The sequence below is a fragment of the Temnothorax americanus genome, unplaced genomic scaffold (genome assembly GCF_048541705.1).
Source record: "Temnothorax americanus isolate GAGA-0224 unplaced genomic scaffold, ASM4854170v1 Scaffold6, whole genome shotgun sequence".
NCBI classification, from domain to species: domain Eukaryota; kingdom Metazoa; phylum Arthropoda; class Insecta; order Hymenoptera; family Formicidae; genus Temnothorax; species Temnothorax americanus.
Window position 1 is genome coordinate 3,567,259 of NW_027509751.1, and position 24,991 is coordinate 3,592,249.

At 45.3% G+C, this 24,991-nt stretch overlaps 1 protein-coding gene across 7 annotated transcripts in view; it reads right to left on the reverse strand.

The window, feature by feature from the left end:
• The window catches only part of Tsp66e (Tetraspanin 66E), a 31,741-nt gene extending 7,241 nt beyond the window's left edge, over positions 1–24,500 (reverse strand). For 3 of the 7 annotated variants that reach the window (XM_077420659.1, XM_077420658.1, XM_077420653.1), the window contains exons 1-8: positions 24,138–24,499; positions 11,310–11,395; positions 10,282–10,380; positions 2,632–2,760; positions 1,905–1,979; positions 1,646–1,756; positions 866–1,030; positions 76–217 (exon numbers count right to left, since the gene is read on the reverse strand). In XM_077420659.1, the coding sequence (XP_077276785.1) occupies positions 76–217; positions 866–1,030; positions 1,646–1,756; positions 1,905–1,979; positions 2,632–2,760; positions 10,282–10,380; positions 11,310–11,369 (781 nt within the window). In that variant the 5' untranslated portion in view covers positions 11,370–11,395; positions 24,138–24,499. Of the gene's footprint in view, positions 1–75; positions 218–865; positions 1,031–1,645; positions 1,757–1,904; positions 1,980–2,631; positions 2,761–10,281; positions 10,381–11,309; positions 11,396–12,722; positions 13,146–24,137 lie in introns of those variants that run through there. The other 4 variants (XR_013259162.1, XM_077420654.1, XM_077420655.1 and 1 more) reach the window with 3 other exon arrangements.
• Between the last annotated feature and the right edge of the window lie 491 nt (positions 24,501–24,991).

Genomic DNA, 24,991 nt, shown 5'->3' on the forward strand with positions numbered 1-24,991 from the left:
GTTCAGCGGAAATAAGTAAGTTACTTTTGCGCACTTAATACCGGATTTAGTAACTGACTTTAACACCGAGCCTACCATGTTGTGGACGCCAGTAGCAGCAGGCTAGGTACAACGCCAGGATAATGACCAGGACCTCGACTAAGACCAGGGTAGCGGCCACACCGATCACTATCGCCGCGTTCTCCTCGATGGCGGTCATCATGGCCTGATAGCAACCCTACGAATAAGCAATCATGTGTGTCAACTCTTAACACACGACATATCAACATATATCCTAAATAGCTGCCTGTACTAATTTTTCCGCCAGTTCGAAGTCGATCTTTCTTTAAAAAATAAAAAAATAAAAAATCAAGACGCCTGAACTAAAAATGAAAATTTGAGTGAATTTTTTTGCGCGCGTTTACTTGAATTTTAAAAGTGAATTTCAAGTGTAAACAACCTCACGAAGTTTTAATCTGAGAATCAAATGGCAGAAATATCTGTCTATTATCGAAAAAGGTATAATCAAAAAGATTAAATCTCATCGCTAAGAAAATGTTGGTTAATTCAAAAATAATCGCAAAGTTCGTATGCGAAGCCCGTATAAACGTTTTCTCTGTCACGCATAACACGGAACCTGTTCGAATACATCTTCATGGATGGCTTCGGTATACGAGAACTAGGAACACGCAATGCCAATGTCGAGTCATGCTCAGAAAATTGTCAAAGGGAAAGTGTGTTATACGTGAATAGACGTACGTATGACCTATGCTCGTATAGGAGGAACAATTACATGCTAGTATGCTGGTCGGGTTAAGTGCTAATAGATACGCTGAGTAATGTAAAAAAAAAAGAACCGCTAAAGAAATGGCAAGACCCAACTTACCGTTTGATAGTATGAGTTAGACGCGGTAGGATTAATTGGACACGTAGGATCCTTCAGAACATCGTTTTCTTTTATACAGCAAGCATCGGGGACCGTTTTTCCGGTTATAGTCCAGTTCCTGTTCTCACTGAAGTCTCGAAAATTTTCCACGCCGCAACAATGGAGCTGAAGACATTTCCATCGATATCAGACACTATGCCTTCCCTGCCCTTGATTGTTGATAAAATTTTTCTTTACTCATTTATCTTCATAAACCCGTGGCCGAGAAAATAAATGGATAAAGAAGAAATATATTTATAAACTTTAACTAAATTATATATTATCTCTTTGAATTATAGCAATTTAATTTAACACGACGCTTATTGAAAGCTTATAATATTATATTTTATGATATTTCTTCTGAGTGTCGAGTTTGAGGAAGAAAATAGTACAGATATGTGACGGTTCTCCACATAACTCATCCACTTTCCTATTCATTTTCTCCATAATTTTCATCACGAAGCTCTAAAACAAAATTCTTGCGAACGTTTGTAATATGCAATTTCGCTACAAAGTGGTACGATAGCGAGCACCGATAGCTCGTCCGCGATATTACCAGCTTTCACTTACACCAAAGCGCCAAGTGCAGTTAGCGAGCCACTCGGCAAATTAATCGTGTTTACGCATGCAAGACAGACGAAATCCGGAAGAATCAATGCACCATTAATTCGGCTCGCCGCTCGTGCCCGAAATTAATTATCATTAATTAACGCATTCGTTAGCGATAATTAGTAATTTTACCTTGCTCATGATACCGTCCCACGCGACTGTCACCGTGTCAGCTTTATCACCGCTGGACGCATAGTACTTGGCGATGGTCGACTTCAAGAAATCCTGCGTACCTTTCTCGACCTGCATAAATTTCATATTACAAATCTTATAAAAACATAATATATATTAATATATGTATTGTATAAAACTGGTCGATTTGGTCGACGCTGGTTTACTGATGAGAAATGTGGAATAAAACGCGGAATACGATAATTATATGAATACGCACGTCTCCTTTAAGTCCAAAAGCGAGGCCGACTACCACACATTCCAGGATTAAAACCAGCAAGATTAGAATGCCGTACTGCAATCACAGAAAATGTTTTTTTCCCTTTTTGTGTAACTCCATTCCGATAGCGTGCCCGACATCGTCGGCAAGGTGATGATCTTAGAGAAATAAATCGGAAAACGCACGACAAGATTGCTTCGTACGAAATCCGCTCTTCTCGAAAACGAAGATATATTATTAAAGAGAGGGGGAAAAGATAAGATTTATTCTACTCTTTCGATTTCTCTTTTTTTTTTGTAAGTTCACTCTCTTCCCGGTTGTATCAACAATAATTCGAGGATTCGCTATTATATCGCGAATAAAAGGGAAAAAAATCAAGACGAGAAAATCTCGCGTTATATCACTAATTGAACTTGAACGTCGCTTGCATTGTTTTCAACAAGCTCTATCGTCGATCATTGGATATCTGCTATAATCAACAACTCTGTTTTCTATCAAAGTACGCATTAAGAGATCCCAAGCGATCCGCGTAACGCTCATTAATTCAAAGTTATATATTTGCGTGCGTACATATTAAAACGTAATATTCCTATTTTTAGATACAAAGCACGCGAGGAATACATGAGCAAATATCCATATATCGCGACCAACTTTACATTGAACTGCCTGGGCATGTGTAAACGAAATGAGATTGCGAGCGAAACGAATTTTATCAGAACGAACTTACGACACAGAGGAGGCACCTGGACTCGAACATAGCGCCGCAATACCCGAGGAAACTGATGATGAATGTGAGAGCACCGGCGAGGATTAGAATGTAGGCGATCATCTGGATAACATCGGCGTCCGTTTGGTTCTGCAAAACAGAAAGATGCGATGAGAATACGAATCGCCCTGCGATAAATATTCATCGTCGAGCGCGGAATACAAGATTGCGCAACATTACGAACGAGCATCCTAGAATCTCTTTTACGGCGAGATCTTACACGTTCATCATGATACACAAAATAATTTATTATCAACGAGTAACATAGAAAAGCGGGCTTTGAGAGTAAAACGCGGTTAGTCACTTGTAGCGTGAGTTAACGCTATGTAACATTTCATTGATAATTTAATATAAATTATAAATCGTACGTTTCGGCCCTACTTTGAACCGTCCTTCATTGCAGCGACGCGGTAATCGATAAATATGATTATACGATAGATAAATTCTATTTTCTGATAGATAAATCCTATTATCTCTCTAAATTCTTTACTTGAGCCAACTGCTCGAAGTAGAACCGAAACGTATTTATAATTTGTATTTAATTATTAATTAAATGTTACATAGCATTAACTCACGCGCAACTAATCGCGTGATTTCACTCTCAAAGCCCACTTTTCCTTGTTACTCGTTAATTTTAATATCAAAAGTCTTTAGACAATTAATCATTTATTATTTATTACAACAAAATTAAATTCATTACCCTTATTCTAATACATATATTATATTTATATTAATATATAATAGATAATTATTATATAAAAATTATATATTATATTCATAATATTTTAAACAATTTTTTAGAAATAATATAGAGCTACTTGCGAACGTAACAAATGTAAAACGACGATACAACCCGAACAGGAAATTCTGTTTAGAAATCGCAGAAAAATGACTTAATAAAAGTCACAGAAGGAGATCCTCGTGTATCGTGATACTGATTCATTATAAGTTTTTGCGCTCGGTGGGGAGTTTACGATCACTTATTACAAATCACGGAATCCCCGGAGCTCTATTTCTGATCATTTCCCGTTTTACGAACGAGATTATAAGACTTGGAACAAGTCGTTCACCCAATCACGTAAATCTTAAACTCTACGCGATTAAAATATCGACGGCATTTTTTCGTTAACAACTGCGTTTATACTAATGTGTATCGATTGTTTATTTATTTACTTAATGCTCGACTTAATGTAACATACAAACAAACGCGCTAATATACGCGTAAGTAGCCGCAAACAATTATTAGGTCGAGCTCGTCGCCAAGTATCCAACCGCGAGTATTGTACGGGAAACGTGCTCGATGTAAGAGGATGACATAATAGCTCGCGAACGGCACTTGGAATACTTATAAGCTCCCTACATACAAGCTGTCGTCGTGCGTGATAGATATCGAGTTTCACGAGGCGGATCAAAGTGGAAACATAGACACTCCTTTGTGCGGGGCGTCGCGAGAAACGAGGCGCATCTGCCGATGTGCCTGGCCGTCGCTGACACTCTCCGCGGTTCCGCGATCCTCGCGGATCGTTATTCGTTAAAGGAGAGAATTGTATGGATTAAAAAAAAAAAAAACCCAGAAACACGGAGAGAAAGAGACGTTCTCTCGATGTACACTTCCACTTTCCCAAATCGGCGCGCCGATTCGAGAGCATAAGATCTTACGAGATGCCGATATCTTCGCGCAAATCTTGTAAATGAGATATCCGGTGCAAACTTGAAACGCCAGGCATAATCCGATCCGATAGCCCGTGGTAGTGCGGAGTATAACAGAGAATCGCGCTAATCGACCCATCGCGTGTGAAAATCTATCTGTGGAAGAGAAAAAGATTCCAGAGGAAGAGCGTTAATGCGGCTTGAAGGGCTAACGAAATACGAGAATTCAATTCTAAGAGATTAGAACGAGACACAAACGTTTTCTTGTTACAATACTAAAAAACTTACATATGATTTTCCTTGGAAAATGCAAATTCGTAACTATAGTTTCGATACGAGCCTGAGATATAATTTATCGCGCGGTATATCCGCGCTTCAGGTTGGCCTCGAATTGAAGTTGTAGTCAGCTATGCAAGTCAATCAAACTGACAATGCAAATTCGATTTTTATTACAGCTGCTCGGCCACGATAAATCATGAAGGATCAATTCCGCTGCCTCGTTCCACCGTGGAATTACTTGGGAATACTTTGCAAGTGCTCTCGCAGCGTTTTACGACTTGTCGTGTTAAATAAGACGATCACGTCGCGCGTCGGTCACGTGACCCATCGTTTTACGTTCGCGAGAATGCAGGCGGCAGCTCCCCGCCGCGCTCTAAAGGCGTCCCGCGATTTGTACCGGCCGCGGATTGCTTCGTGGGCACGTTGACACTCTTATCTCGAACACCTGTTGAACGGATATATAAGGTATTTTTAGTACGAGTTCCACCTTAGTATAGGCGCGCCGACATTGCACGTCTTATTGAATACTACCACTTGACGGCTGAGCGTGCCGCGAAAAATCAGGTCACCAGGTGAAAGGACTAATAAGGCTGTCTCGTGTTCGGTTTCACCGGCTTGTTCCGCCAGATTGATCAAAACTATTCGAGCGGCGACAGCGAATGATAAGCGAGCGACGTAAGCTAGTCAGTTTTAAATGTATGATCGGCCTAACACCGTGAGTCATTCATCTTGCTGATCCAGCAAGTACATTATTGCTTTATCAGTCCATAAGAAACTCATTAGCATCAGTAATACTGAATTATATTTCAATTTAACAGTGTGTCTCAGCGCACCCGTGGCTCTGGAGCGGCAAACAATTGAAGGGAAAGACTTTTTCAAAAATTATAAGCTTCAGAAAAATCAATACATAATAAAATCACATTTTTTTCACTTTTGAGCTAACTTTAAGTAGATTTTGCTCTCGTCGAATTTTAGTTTAACATTTTGTTGCAAAAATATATAATATCAAGAGATAGTGTCACAATGACCATTCTCAAAATACTTTCGACCAATCGACTCGAAATCTTTTGGGAAATTTTAATTATCAACGCTCGTGTTTAAAAAAAGAACCTTTCCTTTAATCTCTTCATAATCGTCTAAATAAAATTTTGAAATAAATAAAATAATGAAATTTATTATTTTAATACAAAACAGTATTATTTTAACTCCATTGGTTTAGTTAAATTAACATTGTTTCAGTTAAATTAACGACATTGAGTAGCCAGTAGGAGCAGTGGCGACCTACAGGAATAGTAGAAAATAACTCAAATTTTGTATAATTTGACATTACAAACTTAACACAGTGTAGTTATTAGTGAACGTAGAAATCTACAAAACCATTTTCAGGTTTTTCAAGAGGGTGACACGGCAATTCCAGGATAAAGCGAAAATAACCTAAGGCCCTAATAAAAAATACACGACTCATCAGGCATACGCGCACACACGCACATAGAGAATTACGATTCTACGGCCTATCGTCGAGCACGAGCTGTTGCTCCGAAATGACCTAATTTAGCGAATTTACAGTACACGGACGTATGTTGCGCGTGCGTCAGCGAGTTAATGCATTTTCTGGAGCTAACGGCGTACGTCCTAAATACCTGTTCCCCTCGTACACGCGGACACATCGAACGTGTGGCCGACGGGAGAAGGAGGACGGATATCTAAGCGAAAGCCAGGGCCCTACAGAATTTTCTCTCTTACGAGGAAATTTTCCTTTCTAATTTCAAACCCCTCCCTCTTCCTCTTCTCCGTTCGCATTTCGTATATTCGTATATACGATGCTGTTATCAACGCTCCTGATTGATATCCGATATTGCTGTCCAATTCGCTGATGACCATTGTCTAAAGATGAGACTATACGGCTATTTAAGCCGAATCCGAGTTCTCTGTCGATATCGCTCAAGCAAGACGGCAATTAACGGGATAGACCGGGGGATCGGTTGACGGCGACAGACACAGAGGAAAACGGAATCGTTGTCGAGGAAATGTAAACGACAACGATATAACGATAAGTGATAAGGGTACCCCAAGACGAGGCAGTTAATCTACGTCTGTCTCGAGATTTTCACTTGCACACTCGTTTCCGTTTACAATTCTCTCTCTCTTCTCTCTCTCTCTCTCTCTCTCTCTTCCTCTTCGATCGGGCTCTTTATGACACTTTCAATCCATGCACCTAAAAAAAATTCTTTCCGAAAGTGGCAACGACCGAACTAACGGTTGAATATTATGCTTAATATCTAAAACAACTAACCCACATAATTCGCAAGCCGAGTTCTATTCGCGAGAAGTTTCTAAGAGACGCCAGCATATATAACGGCTGCAAGTTATATCCGTCCGATTAGAGTGATTAGAAGCGACTTTCTAAGCGTCCCCGAGCCTCCGCTAATAACGCAACGGTAATTTGTTCACGTGAAACCGATACGGCTACGACTTTATTTTCATTTTCTTTCATGCGATTCCAGGTACGCGTCTCTATCATTCGCGAATTGCCTCTAGGAAACTGAAAACAAGTTCGCTTAATCTATTCGGCGCGACATTATTATTAACGCAACGATGTTTATAGCGACGGTTGAAAGAATCACTGTAATTCACGCGTGACTCATATATTACTTTGTATAAATGTTAAAGATTAGTTGCAGCGACTCTCCATGCTCATTCTCGAGATATCTTATTTTATAATGGATCTCTTACGACACCTGGTAAGCTCTTTTTATGAATGACCGGTCTAATTATAATGTCGCTTTATCACAGGGAAACGCGTTACCCTTTCGCCGGCTGCGCAAAACTCGCGAAACGAAAGCGGCACTTTTACTTTTTCGCGTGGCGTTCCGCTATCTAGCTCCGCCACCGGGGGAGCAACGCGCGATATATATAAAAAGATTTCTGGCAGGAGATTTCGCAACGCCGATACATTCGGCGAACGAGAGGACGACCGCCGAGGCGGCCGCCGAAATCGAGCCGCGTTAAAAACCCGTCCGAGGAGCTTCTCGGCCCTTGCATGCACCTATAGTGAGAGCGAGTCCGCGCGCGAATCCGTGATGGAGCACCCTGATCCTCCCACGCGTTGCGCTAATGTAACAACCAATCATCTCATCAGCGACCAAGTACCGATAATTACGTTTCTCGTTCTCTCTGCCCTGGTAACGTTTGCCGTACCCATTGCACGTCGCGCGTATCGCGCTACGCGTGCGATCTGCCATCGATACTCGCCTTTTCCTCGGCAGGAAAAATATCTATACATCCGTATATCTCTGCATAGAAAATAATTTATACATATTAATATATAATTACTCGGTGCGTGTATTAATAGATACGTGTCGCGATGCCATCGATAAAAAGCGAGCGAAGGCTCGCAGGAGGAAGGAAATGGTTTTGCAGTAGTAATTATTCGAAGGAAGTGGTAACTTCCATTCTCCATTGTTCTCGTTAACCGCGGCCTTTAAAGGTAAGTCGCTCTTTTTTGTGCCTCCTTCTCCTTCGCAGTTTATAGAGTCAAGCGCCTCGTTAAACGTATAGATTATCCGGTACTGCTAAGCGGCTCGTAATTAAGGAAAGCCTATATAGCGTATGTGCGTTCGCCCCAAGTGCTGCACACCTCTCGTGAATTCCTCTAAAATAATATCGACGCGAACGAAGTACACTACTTTCTTGCGAGAAAAACTTGGGATCCTGCCAGGGGGGTCTCTACATGCCGTAGGAAAAAAATAGGAATGACAACGATTAATTTAATTTAAATGTCAAATGAGACAGGCGTAATGTAAACATTGAAATGTGTTGATTTAACCGTACGATAATTTCGTAGCGCGTCTTATTTTAGCCGCAAAACACCGACAGCTCTCTCGGGCGCGCGCGCACATATATTTCTTAATTAACAGACTTTGATTAAAATTAAAGCAGTATATCTTAATTTCAATTAGAACCGTTACGCACGTGTAAATATACCTAATAAGGTAAGCAGCAAATAACTTCCGAAGCAGTAAAAACTTAAAAAAAAACTCATCCGTAACGAGTAGTCGGTACACTTTAAGTAGGTCATTTACATTTAAGTAAAACTATAATATAAAAATTATACATATAATTAAGAGGTATAAGACAGTAATTAAACCAAACAAAATCGTATACGTATATACGATATATATATCCCTCACAAGTTAGTTATCCTCCGTTGAATCTATCGTACATCTGGCATCTGTCCAAAAGAAATGGATGTTTATCTTTAAGCTGATCTAGTTCCTATATTCCACTTGGATTTCGAGGTTTTGTCGTGGACGCCTTGGATTAAACGTTTATTCGTTAAATTTCAACGAACTTGAATATAAGAAACTTGTCTTGGCGAGAAAATATGGAAGTAGAGAAAATCTGGGCAAGAATATGCGCGTTTTACATATCGATCCGACGACACGGTAGCATAGAAAAATTATGTTAATACGTACGTGCGATAGTGACACCGATGTATCCGTATGTTAGAGACAATGGCACGATACAATGCGCGTCACGCGTTTCTCGTTACATTATGCATTTCGCACGTGCTCGTACAACACGGGGCTTGTTAATGCAAGTCGCGATAGATAATTTCCCAATGCTAACGAAAAGATTCGTCAGCAAAAGGCGCGCGAGGTGCCTTACATACATTAATCATCTTACGTATGCATCGCGCACGCGGAAGCGCGCGTACAAGTTAAACGTGTAAAAATAAAAAGCGGAGTATTTTTGCTGATACGATATAATATATAATAATCGCGCGAGAAGAATCGGTAACGAATCCAGTTTGGATTGATCAAATCGAACTTCCTCGTTACACCTATCGCTAATTGCGTAACAAACAACTTACGACGTAATTAGCACGAATTGCGCAAGAGAAACTTGGAGCCGTATAAATAGCCGACTCTGTAAGGATATACACGCGAGTCGTTTTTCTTCTAATGCGTTTCTTTAACTCGGCACAGGACGTCTGTCTCGAAATTTTTTCGGCGATGAATCTCAAGAAGCGGCAATAAAATCAGCGGACGATGCGAACAGAATTGCTGATAGGGCAATTTCAATTTTCGAGATGTCTAGTTTAATATCTCCTAAAGTTTGTGAGAATTCGTCGACGAAATAATAATAGTCGACGCGTTTAACAAAACGGCATGCAGGAAACAGCCGTGGGCCGCGGTAGGAATTTGCAAACACAGCGCAGTAGAAATTTAAACTCGTTCGCGAACCGGTATTCTCGCCAGGATATGTCCGGCTCGTTTAAATATCGAAAGTATCCAAGCTTTGTTCGAAACTCGTCGCGAAACTCGGAGATAGTAAGGGATCAAGATCGATTTGAAAGTTAAATTGTCAAACTTTGGACGTGTCGCGCACGTTTTAGATACGCGCCGCTCTCTGCGTTTCGTGCAAAGCGGAGTGTCTCGTCGGATATTTGGTGCTCGGCCAATTCGCCCGCGCCGCCTCGTACGCACGATCGCGCGAGCAAGTGGCTGCGCACAATGTCAATTACTTAACGACTTCCTCGAAAAACAAGGTAGAAAAAACGAAACGCTCGGACGAACAAGCGCGAAGCACTTGCCTTGGTCTCCCTTTCCACCCCCCCTTTTCTTTTTCCTTCTCGCGATGTCGCTATAATGCGGATTGATTTGTTCACGTGAACCTTACCAGAAAATCCGATTGATCGAGTTTCCCGATGAGATTGGTGAACGAGCTCCTGTCGACGAACAGCCATATCCCGACGGTCAGTGCCGCTCCTCCGGCGATCTGAAAAAAACACGGGCTTTAATGTGTGGGTTTCCGTTCTGCTTGGCGGACCTCAAGGCTGTGCCGCGCCGAAGAAGGCAAAGAGGCCTAACGCTCTTGCCTTGGCGGGCGAGGCGCAGGCAAGAGTGGATTTTTGCGAAAAGTTTCACTCCGCCGATCGCCTCGCTATATACGCGCCGAGACGACCGTTCGATCGGTATTGCTCGTGATAATTTGATAAGTCTACTTCAAGGCTCCTGGTTCCTAACTGTACGCGCCTTGTATCGTGACGTCGCGACGAGCAACGTGAAGTTTCTTTTTGCGTTGCACGTCGAAATAGGTCAGCTCTTACGCGTACTGCTCGTGTTCGATAGACTGGATTTATCAAATGTACCCGGAGGACTCTCTTTCTGATTCATGAATTACACACTACGTGAAACTTGATCGACTCTGTCACAAGATGTTTTGATCAGAATAAAATAAACATGGAAATTGAACGTTGCATTACCGAGATAACTAAAGGAACTTTCGTCACATTTTATCAATCATGTATTATCGAGCACGACTATGGTGGTGCTTTGCGAAACGATCCTATTTCACCGTTCGTTCTTGATATCGTAATACGTCTGAGAAACCAGAAGCTCTAACGGGATGAATCGAGGGATTAGTTTATGAGAGAAGATTTCAACTGTGCATTTCGCCGTGAAAGTTTGCGTATTTCTTTAACGGATTAACCCTTCTTAACTCTTTGATACTACGCATATAATGGACTTATAAAATAAAACGTTTTAATAATCCGAAGGCGAAGATTCGCGAGGAACGGCGTCCACCGGATAATTAATCGTCGCTTAGTATCGCAATATTGACGACGTATGATCCACGGCGTTTCGCGAACGTAGAGAGTGCATATTTCGAATTTGAATTATTATCGTGAAAACTTGTATACTTACGAAGAAGACGAAGTTGAAGAAGCAGAGGAAATACTTGGCGCACTGCGACACGCAAGTCATTTTCGGTAATTATTTCTTAACTGTACCTGTAACAAATTAACACATTCGTTAATTATACGTACAACCATACATTTCGAGACAGTTTTTATTTACGGATCATTGGATCAATTTGAAGTTCTTTAACTGTCACAAACGTCGTGGGACTGGTGGTTTCTGGGTTGCTGATGGTAAGTGAAATTGAAAGACTTTTCGGGAGCAAAGTTTCAAGAATGTCAATAATGCAAATGCAAATTTCACTCTTTATTTAACTTCAAGTGATTTCGTTTTACTTTGACAGACTCGTGATTTTTTATGTAAAATGTAAAAAATCAAACTAAATAATCTCTATCTCATTGTCAGTGTTTCAACGAAAACTTAACTTCAATTTGATTCAAGAACACTTATAAACAAAAGATGGCTCGCCAAGTTTAAAACGTAGATATTATAAACGCACAATTTACTTAAAATTGCAATAGGTGGTAAATCAAAATACGTTAGTGTCATATTTTCGAAGTATGACGGAAAAGAGAAAGAAAAATGATAAAAAAAAGGACTAAAGTAAAGAATTCACGCGCGAATTATAATTCTCGACGCCAAAGTGCGATTGATATCAAGGTCCGTGCGAAAAAAGCACATCTAATTTCATCTTCGTTCATACTTGAACTGTGCTTCGATATGAAGCTGATTTTGCGACAGATAAATGCCCGACGACTGGTTAATTAATGTAGGCGAGCGTCGGAGCGTGTGGAAGTGTGTTCGCGTCGTCGCACGCCGTGGGCGGAAAACAAAGCGAGGTGAATTGTCCAAATTAGAGCTTGGGAGCTTGTTGCCAATCAGTCTCAAGAAGTGTTATTTTCCTCGTGGACGTTGACGCGCGAATTAAAACGACTCGGGGACAATCTGGAGACGCGTCCTTGACTGTTTCTAACGAAACGGTCTCTAAGAAACTGTAACGAACGTGACACTCGGAATAGTCCCCGAGATTTCGAGACTCTTTCCACCTCTTTCCGCCAGAATCATAAATCATAATCAATATAGATATCGCTTATCGCGTCCCTATTTCAGTTAAGACCCTCAATATCAGACCAGAAATTAGGACGACGAACAACGACCTTCTGGTCGGATTTCTATCTGGACTATCTGGAGATATCTCCGTAATATTCCTCTTTTTTCCTTCCACGCGCACGAATCTATTTCGAATATTATTTCTATCGTTATGTATAACGTCATTACATTGCTGCATTCACAGAGATTTTTTTTCTCCCGTTTCCGTTTCAGATTCAAAGACCCTTGAGAGTCAGCTTTGCGTCCGCTACGATTCCACAAACGCATTGCGATTGTTATACCGTTCTTTCTCAATTGCGTTGTTCTCACCCTATAACTCCGATTCTGCGCTTTTTATCACCACCATTATCTTCCTCCCTTTATCCTCTGTTCTTTGTATTCATCTTACCACGCTTCGACACTTCTCTGTAATATCGTTTCCCCTCTTCCCGTATCACTGCGGGCTTACTTCCGCGACGAAGTCGACAAATAAACAATCGGAACGGGCAAACGTCTTCATCTCGCGCGCGGCAAGTATCAGGGTCATCGAGAGCCACTTTACGGAGAGTACGGAGACTCTAGCTTCGAGTTCGGTTGCGGAACCGCGGGAGGGGCTCGATCGGGCGATCCGATATCGAATATCCAGAGCACGGTTCTCGTTACTCTCTACTCCGAGAGCTCTGTTCGATTTCCCCCGCCCCTGTCCGTCGCGCGCGTCTCGCGTTTCCTCGGTGCAGCGGCGCGGTATCGACTGCGAGCACGCTGCGTGTTGCTCGCATCGCCCGCTAACCCGATCTGCCACCCCAGCAGCCATCCTTCTGTTGCCCGACTGGTCCGACAGCGGAGGATTCGCGATTCCCGTCGCGGGTTATGCCGCGAATCGACAAAACACTCGGGGCGAACGTACGCGCCAAGCAGGCAGAAGGCTCGCACGGATTCGGTACGAGAAGGAGGGCGAAGAGAGGGAGGACGATAGAGACGGGTTCGACGATGATTCCCCGGTCGCGGGCGTAGTGGCAGCGGACGAGAGGATGCGAGAGCTGAGGTGCCGCCGCGCAGCCGCGGCGAGAACGTGCAGGCAGAGGAGGAGCATCGAGTTCGAGACGGAAGGCGCGACGAAGGCAGAGAGATCCACGGATGGGAGAGAGAGAGAAAAGGAGAGAGAGAGAGAGAGAGAGGGAGAGAAGGGTAGGGAGGAGAGAGGAGGAGAGAGGAGAGGCGAGACGAAGAGAGAGAGAGAGACGCGGAGTCTGGAGAGCCGAGAGCAGGAGAATCGAGAACGCGCGATTTTTTAGCTCCGCGCACCGGGGCGCAGCTCCCGTTCCTGGAAATCGATGACTACCAGGGACGTCCCTCCGGCGCGTCCTGACGCGCGGGAACGAGTCAACGACACGCGGAAAATTGGATCAACCGATAGCGCGAGATGCTGGGGTTCCAGGTCAGTAGGTCGCCGCGCCGCGCGGGATTCGCGAGCCCGAGCCGAGATAGGCTCTCTCTCTCTCTCTCTCTCTCTCTCTCTCTCTCTCTCTCTCTCTCTCTCTCTCTCTCTCTTTTCCCTCGTTTATCCCGACGTTGCTGCGCCGCAAAAACTTGCCTTCGCGTCGACGGTACTAAAGCGCGAACCAGCTCCCTTTGCTCGCGGTGTTTTTCTCGGTCCCCCACGATCCCTATACGGCCAGGCTCCGTATTTACTGCTCCGGATAGATCGTATGAATTTCTTCCCGGAGATAAATCGGATTTCTCGCATCGCTCGTGCTCGTGCGTTCGCGGTACCAAAACGTGCGTACCTCGCCTTTCCCTGGTCGCCCTTCGTTGACAAGATCGATCTACGCGCGTCCCAGATTTCCCGTGAAAAACGAACGTTATCTTTAATGTCGTCCGAATCGCTCAAGGCTCCCAGCTATTTATTAATTTACCCTTCTTTATATTTTTATTGGCTCCTGCCTCTTTTCAGAGAGCAATATGGCTATTATTAATTTACCCGAATCCTCGGCACATTTTTCATAAATCTCCGGCGAATGCGAGTTATGACGTGTACGAGGTAACTGTATAATTTATTTCGATGCACGGCCAGGAGAGAGAGAGAGAGAGAGAAAGAGAGAAAGATACCTATACATGTAACTTTTCTCGCTTTTGACTTATTTTCTTATTTTCCCTTTTAAATTTCCGTCTAAAGCGCCGCACTTTCCGTAATGCGCAAAATTTCCGGAAAGCGTAAACACCGTCTTGGTCCAACTATATTTTAAAGAAGCGACGTGTGTCGCGTATGCAAGATACGCGTCGCTTCTTTAAAAACGCAGGATGCCGCCTGGCGAATTTAGCCAGAATTTTCTTCCCGGTGAACTCTCGACGCGATTCCACGTTCTCCCGGATTTTTCGCAGGACAGAGCCGGGAGGTATACGAACGACCGGAATCCGGAACACCTTGTACACGCATAATCGCGCCGCCGCTACGCACGGTAAAACACGCGACGCATCGCGAATACCGCGCGTGTTTCAACATTTCGCTCCGCGAAACTACGTCGCGAGGATCTCAAGGCGAGACCGTGCATGCTAATGCGACCATCGGTAATGGCGTTGCGGATGCGTTAGAGTCGCAATTATTATGGTCGCGTGCATGTGCCGAATGGGCGCTGGAAAAACCGAGCGTTTCCATTCGCGTTCACCGGCAAAAACGGCCTTGCCTCTCGCCGAGAACGCGAGCGCGAGCTCGTTCCGGCCAAAACGGTGGCCGCACGATCGCGGCGCGGCGCGGCGCGGCGTGAAGAATCGCGACGACGAATCCGATATGCGGTTCGCTTTTCGCGGATCATCCCGATGGAGACGCGGGAAGAAAGTGAATCTCGCGCGAGTGAAAGTTATAACGAAAATAAATCGTCCGCGGTGAGCGACGGCGACTGTCGATTTTCGTCGTCGATCTTGCATCGGCGGCGTAGCAGCTGTATACCTTCCAAAAATCGAAGACCAGGGAGGAACGTCGCGTTAACAAATTACAAATTAAACTTCAACGAGAATGAATCGACCTAAATAAATATCTTCGCGCTTCTCTTCTCGCCTCGGCATTATTATCGCAGCTCGACGATGAGTTTTCATTTTGGAGGCACGTCCTATAGGGAGCATCCTTCAACAGCTTTGTTTTCCTCGCTTTTCCCGTCGCGAGTCATTAATGCGCGGTACCGCTCTCGGTTCTCCCATGGAAAAAAAAAAAAAACGGTTTCTCGCTGATTATCTTCTGGGACCCTTGAAACAGACACCTCGGTCGTCAACCGAACAACGGTATACGTGTCGCGTATCATATACATGCTGCGCGTTCATTCATGTGTTTCCGAGAGACTCGAAAAGCCTCTCTCGACGAGGCTATACCTAACGCGCGCCGCACTTTCACCGACGACGAGCGTGCAGCAGCTACTTACCTGCCACGGCCTTTGAAATATCGATAAAAATCACGCGATTGCCCGATCGCCATGCGTAATTTACGCAAGCGTCGAGGTAACCGAATGTGGATCTAAATGAGACATCGTACGCGTATCTAAATTAATGCCGCGCGATTTAACGGCGCGAAAGGAAAATTAAGAACGACGAGAAAGTGGAAAATTAGTCACGTTCCGTAATCGGGGGGAGGGGGAGAGGGGAGGTCGTGCGGCAGAATCGTCCAATTCATTATATCCCACTTTCATGTTTCACGCGATAAAAATCTCTACAGAAAAAACATGAAGGACATAGGAATATATCTTTTGCGGGAATAGATCGTAATTAGTACATCTTGCCATGTCGACGAAGATTTCGAAAATATAATTATGGCATACTAGATTGCGTTTTATCAAAATCCTTAGAACGTGCTCCAGAATGAAAAAAACTGATCAATCGCGTGAGAATGTTGAGGATGAAAAGAAAGGTCGATTCGCGTTCGTCGAATTTAATTTATCGATTGTAATAAAGGGTTAAGGCGACGTTCCCTTCGGCGCGCGAAAGGGAACGAAGCAGCCGAGAAATTCTCACGAATATTATGATATTCGGCGAGGTTGTGTAGGTGGAGTAAAAGAGTTTACTGTTACAGCGCCGCCGCGCCATTCTCATTGCACGACACAATGACGGCGAATCATCGTGGCGTGTATAATCAACACACGTATACGTATCATCACACGACAGACACGCTACGCTACGTACGACTTCGCGTAACGCATCTTCGTAAATCAAGTGCGTAAACCCTTTGTTCCTGCAGAGGTTCCCGATTATACTCGGCGCAGCAATATCGAATCAAAAACGAAAAATCGCATGAATTTTTTCCCCGCGCTTAATCAAGTTGGTTTTTATTCGCGTTCGACAAGCGAAATTCGTAAAAAATGCCTCGAGGATTCTCTTTTCGGTTCGTGAATCAATAACAATTGCCCAATTTCTCATACAGCGATCCAACGCGAAAAAAAGGGATTACCTGCTATAACAAATTAATCTATTCGTACTACATATTCGTAAAATATGCAACATTTCTTGCAGCGAGAGCTATAATTTAGCAATAGTAGCTAAATCCTTTTGCAATTATTACTAAATAGCAAAAGGTTCGGTAAAACTTTAACAAAAGATTTTACTATTATATTGCAAAATTATAGCTCTCGTTGCACACACAAAAAAATGTTAGTTATCCCCATATATTTTGCTATAATAGCTAATCCTTCTTTTCCGTGACTCTCCGGCTGCAGTTATAAGTATTTGAGAAACCTTCAATTGACGCGGCGACTTAAGTTTTCACGATATTTCATTGTGTGCTTTTCATTTAGCGACTCAAGTCGACACAAGCGTCATTCTGTCTCTTTTCAACGTCTAGCGAGCAACAAAGATAGAATGACGCTTGTGTCGTTAACTGGAAAGCATCGCACCTATTATAAATAAGAAATATGTGTCTCAAAGCGAGTCGAAGGATAGATACCATTATTTATAATGCCGATCAAATGAAGATACGCGGACTTGACTCATGGTCGTCGACAACGTTTATGACGTGTTCACCTTGTTACATCATAGATGTATCGGGAAAACGTGCAACGTTCAAGTATATAGCATCGTAAAATGATCGATCGTAAGGAAAGATGATAAGTGCGTACGCGGAATACACGAAGAGGCAATATTGGATATCTTTCGCAAAATGTATTCTTTTGTCAACAGCCATTTTCAGAGAAATAAAATTCAAAGCTGAACTAAAAATAAAAACAATCGTTTCCTGACACGCGATATACAGTTGTGTGATTCCCGACAGTCCTCTGTGAGTATTATATTGCGATAACAGTACCAAAAATCCAAGAATTATCACTCGGCTCTTTTTTTCCGCTCGTAAACACGTCCTATTGTGAAATCGAAATTTCCTGTGTCGCATATTTAAATTTTAGATCTCTCCGTTCTACGTGTCTCCCGTCGCGTGTCCCAGCGGCAGATAAGTATCGATCAACGTAGTGGAAAATATCTCCGTTTGTCGTTATCCACGGGCGTATCGTGTGTCGACTTCTATGTGTTTGCAATAGTATCTTTTCGTTATAATCGCTCGTGTAATTGTCGATTCGAGCGAACGAAGCTTGTCGGGGTGAAAAAGGGCCGCGTGCCGCGTGAAACGTACGAACGTTAAGTAAGGTAAGAAGATACTCGGCAGCTTCGACTGCCCGATATATATATAAATATATATATATATAATGGCTTCCTGATTATTCCATGCACGAGGCGCTCGCGGTGATTTCCGTCGTGCGCGAGCCGTAACAGTGCGAATTACCTCACAGGCTGATTAAGCCGACCGATCGCAGACATTTTCACCCGCGAAAAGTATAACGTTTAGAAAATTAATAACTTGCACCGTATTAAATATTAAAGAATGAAATTTTAACCAATACCTTGAGTTAAATAAGACTTTGTGACACCATGTGTGTCGAAATTTTTCATTTTAACATAAAACAGTATTATTTTAACTCCATTGGTTTAGTTAAATTAACATTGCTTTAATTAAATTAACGAAATGTTGAGTAGGAGTAGCGGCGACCTACAAGAATGGTGAAAAAAATAACTCAAATTGAGTATAATTTACCACTATACGAATGTAACCGTGTAAGACATCTCGAAATAAGGATGGAAATTAGTCAATTTATGTAATTTGGAGTCACAGTATTACAAAAATAGGCAATTTTCGTAATACTATTGTACTATAACCCCAAGGGAAATAATAAAGCGCACACTAAAATACGACACCATATACCGAATTCGAATTCACGAAGTAACATCGATCCGGCGATCCGATCGAAAACTGTCCTCCTCGTTCGTTCCGCGTTATTATGCATATACGCATGTCATTATCTCTTTCTCACGGGGCGACGCGCAATACGTAATACTTTACGCTAGGTCTTCGGCCGTAATTTCGTCGCGCTCGCCGAGGATAATTATCGTCCGCTTAGAGATTGTCGTGCTTTCTCTCTCGTCGGCGCGAGCATTCCCCGCGATTTTATTATTTCTCGTTCGCCCGTGACGCAGCGCCCGCGCGCCGCGGGACGCGTCGCGCGTGGCGCACGAAAGCTCCTTCGGGGAACGGATAATGAGAATGCAGATGCATCCCGCGTGCAAGCAGGTGCAACGGGAGTGACGTCGCGGGAAAAAAAGGAAAGAAACTGATAGGGAGAAAAAGAGAGAGAGGGGAGAGATATATTAAAAAGGCGCAGAGCAGTCTCCGCGGTCGGAATGCGGTTTTTTACACGGCTACGAGATGCGGGAGGAGGAGAAGGAGAACGGTCGTTTAAAAGAACGGGAAGGCATGACCGAAGACAAGTCGTAATCCCTTTCCCTTCCGTCTCGTCCGCCCGCTTTCGCGCGTTCCTCCGTCGAATCGAGGCCGCATCGCGCTCTCGCAGAACGAGGTAAATCGCGAAGTCGAAATATATATAAGCGAAATCGTCCTGAGAGAGAGAGAGAGAGAGAGAGAGAGAGAGAGAGAGAATCGGCTATTTCGAGACCTTTAAAAATTCCCCGCTGAATATCGCGCGCTCGAGTCTGTTCCGCACGCGGAAAGAGATAATGATATTCGACGTAACCCGACTCCAAGTGTGTTGTGTCATTACGTCGTAACGTCGAACGCACTTTTTCCTCGATCGTGCCTAAATACCAACGACGTTAACGCAAAAGAAGAACTTTGGGAAAATCGAACGAGGAAGAGAACGGAAATCACGGATTAAATTGCCCACGTCGTCGGGAATCGAAGGATTCCGTTTCGAAGACCGTGGAAACGCTCGGGAGAGCGAGAGTTGTGTTTATGGTCGCTCGGGGGAAAGACACGGATGATCGAGAAACCCCGCAAGGACCTGATGGGATTCCGACAAGCGATTCCCGCTATCGATTCCGGGCACTTTTCTTCGAAGCAAAGTTCACCTCTGCCTCTCGCAAAGCGAGCCAATTACCGCGCAAGATTCTGCAGGACCTACCTATATCAGAAGCCTATAAACACGCCCGATTTAACCTCAGGTCGATTGTTTTTCGTCCGAGAATAGATAAGCGAACGAGCTTTTTGCCACCGTCTCATTAATCTTTCATTCGGATCTATCGAGGCTGACGCCTCTCGATGTGTACTTTGATGAAATCTAAACCGTCGGCGGAGACTTCTTCGCTCGACTCCCCTAATCAATCATCCCGTTTTCCTCGGTCTCTCGCCAAGAGACGGCTGTATACGCGAGCGACGGAGACTACGAGAGACTCTAGTCACTCTGGAGCGCGAGAGGAAAGATAATTAAAAGCGGAGGGGGTGCGCGAAGGGGGCGGGTGAATTAATAGACAGGCTTTTGTCGCGCCGTGCTCGGCAACGGCATCGCGAAAGTATTGTCGCGCTGACTCGCGCCGACACATATATATATGTATATATGCGGGGTATATATAATCGACCATTATAGACGTGCAAGAGTGAAAAAAAAAAGAGAGAGATGCGACGGGGGCGAGCGCGCGCGGTCAATGGACAATGGAGAAAGAAAAGCGACTTATGTGGTGGGCCGCGTTACCATAACGACAGGTTACGGTGTGCCTCGCCATGCCACTCGCCCGATGCCATTGCCCCCGGTGCATTACGCGTCTCTTTCTCTCTTTCTCTCTTTCTCTCCCTCTCCCCCGCGCGCAGCGGGGGGTGATTTGGATTGTGTGAGACTTCTATTATATAGGGTGGCCGCCGTGCGCGCGGCGCGGCACACGACCCACCGTAGAAAGGGTACGAGAGGGGTACGAGAGGCCTCGCCGCACACTGCAGACATATTTTTGCTACCTGCGCGTCCTCCACGCGAGAACACTTAGCACCGAACGCGGACGAGCGAGCAGGTGCCTCCTCCCCCCCCCTCGTTAGACGCTCGTTCTTTTTTTAGATCCTCGATCCTGATTTTTCCGTTCACGAAAACGTCAGGTGTAACAGAAACTTTTGTTATCGATAAGACCCCTCGAAAAGCTTCGGAGAAATAAACAAGATCAAATCCCGGATTTGAAAAGCTGAATATTATATCAGGTCGATCTCGGACTTTTCTCCGAGAACTTTGATTTGAGTCGTATGGATATTACTGAGGAACATCGTTAATTCTATAGATATTCTTGGCATTACGTGACTGTTGATGCGAAAAATATTGTTATCCCTACACGTGTTATTCAGATTCTTGATTTTCTCAGTCTTTTAAACGCCTCGTCAAACGTCTCGTTAGCTGCAGTTGCGAGTCGCGACGCGCGGAAATATCTAACGATGCGAACGACGAGAGCTCGACCCGAAAACGCCCGGTGAACGGTGGATCTAACGAGCGTCAAAGCGCGCCCGGGACAAGCGCGCGCGCGAATAACAGAAGGGAAAGAATGAAAAATGAAGCGCGAGGCGCTAACCGATCGATGTAACCGATTTATCGCGATAAAATGGATTTCCGGACGGCGGAGGAGGACTACAATTGAATTATCCCGGACTACGAGGCACTCCTCGGACACGTCCGCGTCCCGGAACACATCGACAGGTGCGCGTCGAACTGGTTCGAAGTCATATAGTCATTGTGGCATGCACAATGCGTAATTGGAACTGTTTTGACAGGAGCAATCTCTCTTTCTCTCTCTCCTCTCTTTCCTTTTCTCTCGGTCTCTCTCTCTCTCTCTCTCTCTCTCTCTCTCTCTCTCTCTCTCTCTCTCTCGGTTACGGCTTAGATTGCGTCAGAATAGACTGTTTCCGTTCAGCTAATAACCGCTAATAACCGGGTTTTGACCTCTTCCGAGCATTGATGCTAGTGGCTTAAGTGTAATTACCGCGGGGTACAACGGTACGCGCAAGCGCACGCGTACGTGCATATGTATATGCATATTAAGTATTATTTTTCGTTTGGATTAGGGTGCTTCTAAACTCTAGGGAGTTGAATGGTGGCACATTTACATCTAGACTTTAAACGCACGTATTATACAATTTAGGCTCAGTTTCACAAGTGTCGGTTAACTTTCAATCTTAGATTAACTCACTCTTCGTCTCCTTCTAACGTCCCCCTTAGAAAAAGACGAAGAGTGAGTTAATCTAAAGTTAAAAGTTAACCGACACTTGTGAAACTGGGCCTCAGTGTAATAATAATAATTATATGCATTTATATGTAATTATTATTACATTATACATATACATAAACTGTAAATATACATAGACTTTAAACATCTGAATTTTAAACACACATTACAAAATATAAAATAATAAAAAATAGCGTTATTCTTTTTTTTTAGTTTGTGCGACGCTTCCAACTGTAAAGTAATTAAATGGCACATTTACGTCTAGACTCTAGACTTTAAACACACGTACGTGTTATAAAACATAATACAATAATACAATTATACGTATAACACATATAAATATAGATGTGTTATAGCGTCTGTGCGAGAGACGAGAGTACGTTCGTAAAATATAATTCAATGGTATTCCACGCTTACGTGTCACGTGACGTTTCCACTTACAAGCTGCGGACGACGACGCACCTCGCGATGTTTACGTTTTCGACAGACGAGGAGCAGGTTCAACTTGCGAAACGAGAGAACGCGCGAGTCATTCGTCATTCCCGCTTGCCACAACAGTGGGCAGATCCGACCGTCGCGCGTCGTCCGTCGACGACACGGATAACACGAGCTCGTATATCGTCGATTTAGGACGTATACTTAATCTCACGCGATAAAATCGGCAAGGTTCCGATTCCGTCGTCGAGGCCGAGCGCCGAGGGAGAAAAAGATTTCGCGCAAGAGAGGATGACGCGACCGGAGAAAGCAATTGTCTCGTTACCCAGCGAGCGAATCGACGTGCGCGCGCGAACGCTTCAGCGAAGACGGTTTTATCGCGGAAACTTTTACGACTCGCGCACGTTTGTGTTTCTCTTTTTTTTCTCTCTCTCTCTCTCTCAAATCGTTCCCGAGTATTATTTATTCAGCTGGTGATTTATCTCGCGCGAAGAAAAGCATCGAACACGGTCAACGAAATTAATCCCGGGCGTTGCTCGTCGCGAGGTTCGATCGGGATATCTCCTCGCGGATATTCAGACAATTAACTTCGCCTTACCTCAGCGGTTTTTAAATTCTCGTAGGGACCGCGCGTGCGATTTCGCTGCACTTATCTCCGTACCGTCGCGGTCTTTCCTTCTGTTCCGTATATCTCCACCGTTCGTCAATCGATTCGCTCGCCGCGCGCGTAGCGAGATAATTATTTCACCGCGACGTAGACCGTACATCAATCGAATCTCGCGCGAGTATACAAAGTCCTCGACCGTCGGGTAAAGATTACCGGCATGATCGCGAGCCTGTCGCCTCTCGGCCGCCTCTCGGCCGTCCGGGTCGCCAGGTTCTCGCGAGCACCCGTATCCGCCGTCCACAGGTAGCACGGATCGAACAGCAACAAGTGGTGCGGGGGCATTAATCGCGTACGAGCAGCAGCAGTCGCTCGAGGAGTCGTGATTGCGCGGAAGTATCAATTCCGATGGGGGAGGGCCCCACGAAGCGCGCTTCATCCGTGTCGCCGACTCGCGCGACCTTCGCGGCGCGCGAGGGAGAGAGGGAGACGGGGATAGGGATACTCTCCATGCAATGTGCGTGGAATCAAAACACCCGCACCCGCGGTCTCTTTCGCGGTATAGACGATTTCGTTCGACCGGGGGTAGGAAACGAGCGACTTGGACGACGTTTTCGCCGCGCGATCTCAGGCGGAAGATGACACACGGGTCTCTCTCGCGCGGGGGGCTCCGCGACGATAGATTGATCGACTCCGCGCATCTCGCGCGGACCCCCCCGTCCCCCGATTCCGGTTTCGTAACCCCTCGTCGATTTTCTCCGCTTTCTATTCCACGGGGGCCCCGTCGCGTCGGCCGTCGGTACGCGACCCCCCGAGAGAGGGAAAGACGGAACAGGAACGTCGAGATGCGCATCTCGCGAACGCGGGAGAGAAAGAGAGAGAGAGAGAGAGAAAGACTCTCGCCTCTCGCTCTCGCGTACTCGAGACGAGCCCAACGAACCAACGTTGATCCGTCCCGTCGTCGACGGACAAGCCAAGCGAGATTCGTCGATCGTCGCCGCGAATTGGGAATTTCGGGTTCGCCGAAGGGAGGGAAGGGAGAAGGGTCGAGCCTCGGGAGGCTGGAAGGCGCGTCCTTCGCCGTGGGAAAGCTCGAGCTTGTCGTTCCGTTCCTCCCTTCTCCCCCTCGAGCATCCCCCTTCCGGTCGCGCCAACCCGTCTCCCCCTTTCTCTCTCTCATCTTCCAGACTTACGTTCGTGACGCTCGCGCTCTCCGGCAGCTGGTCGAGGGCAAGGTCGCACCCGGTTGCACTCCTCCCTTCTCGCTCGCTCTCTCTCTCTCTCTCTCTCTCTCGATCCTCCTCTTCCCTTCGAACAACACGATCCAACACCGAGGGCGAGATGAAGCGCCCCGCTTCGACGCCGACGAGACTCGTCTCGCGCTCGTCAGGGATTCACGGTCGCGTCTCTCCGTCGCACGTCATTCGTAACGCGTCCCAGGGAGCACCGGTACCGTCCGTATACCGCCGGGCGATCTCGCGAGAAAAAACGGGAGGCTGCTCACTCGGCGCCGTTTGCCGCGCATCTGCCGACTGCCGAGCCGAGCCGCGAGCGGAGCGAGCGCGATTCGGAGTTCGGTTCGGACGGATCGCGCGGCGACGAATGCCGCGCGGCGACGAATGCCGCGCGCGCACCGCCCCGCCAAGGACCAATCACCGGCCGCCTACGCGGCCCGCGGTGGGATCGCGGCCGCGCCATTTGTTTTGTCGTCGCTCTCGCGCTTGAGCCACGGTATATAACGCGACGATGAAGGGGATCGTCGCGAACCGGAGAAGCTGCGTCGCGCGCGGCGAGCACGATTACACGTGTGTGTGTGAAAAAATCCCGTGTCCGATTCTGGTTTCACGTTCCTATCGAGAAGAAAAGAACGAGATCCTCTCGAAATGCGAACGTTGAAAAGGGAGGGAACGAGCGCGTCCTGCGCGTGCGCGGCTTGTCCAGGCGTTACGTATGCCCCGAATCGCTCGTGGCGCGAAAATTCGAAATTTTTGAACGCGACTGCGCGAATCGGAAATGATCGTAATGATTATTATATCTTATATATATA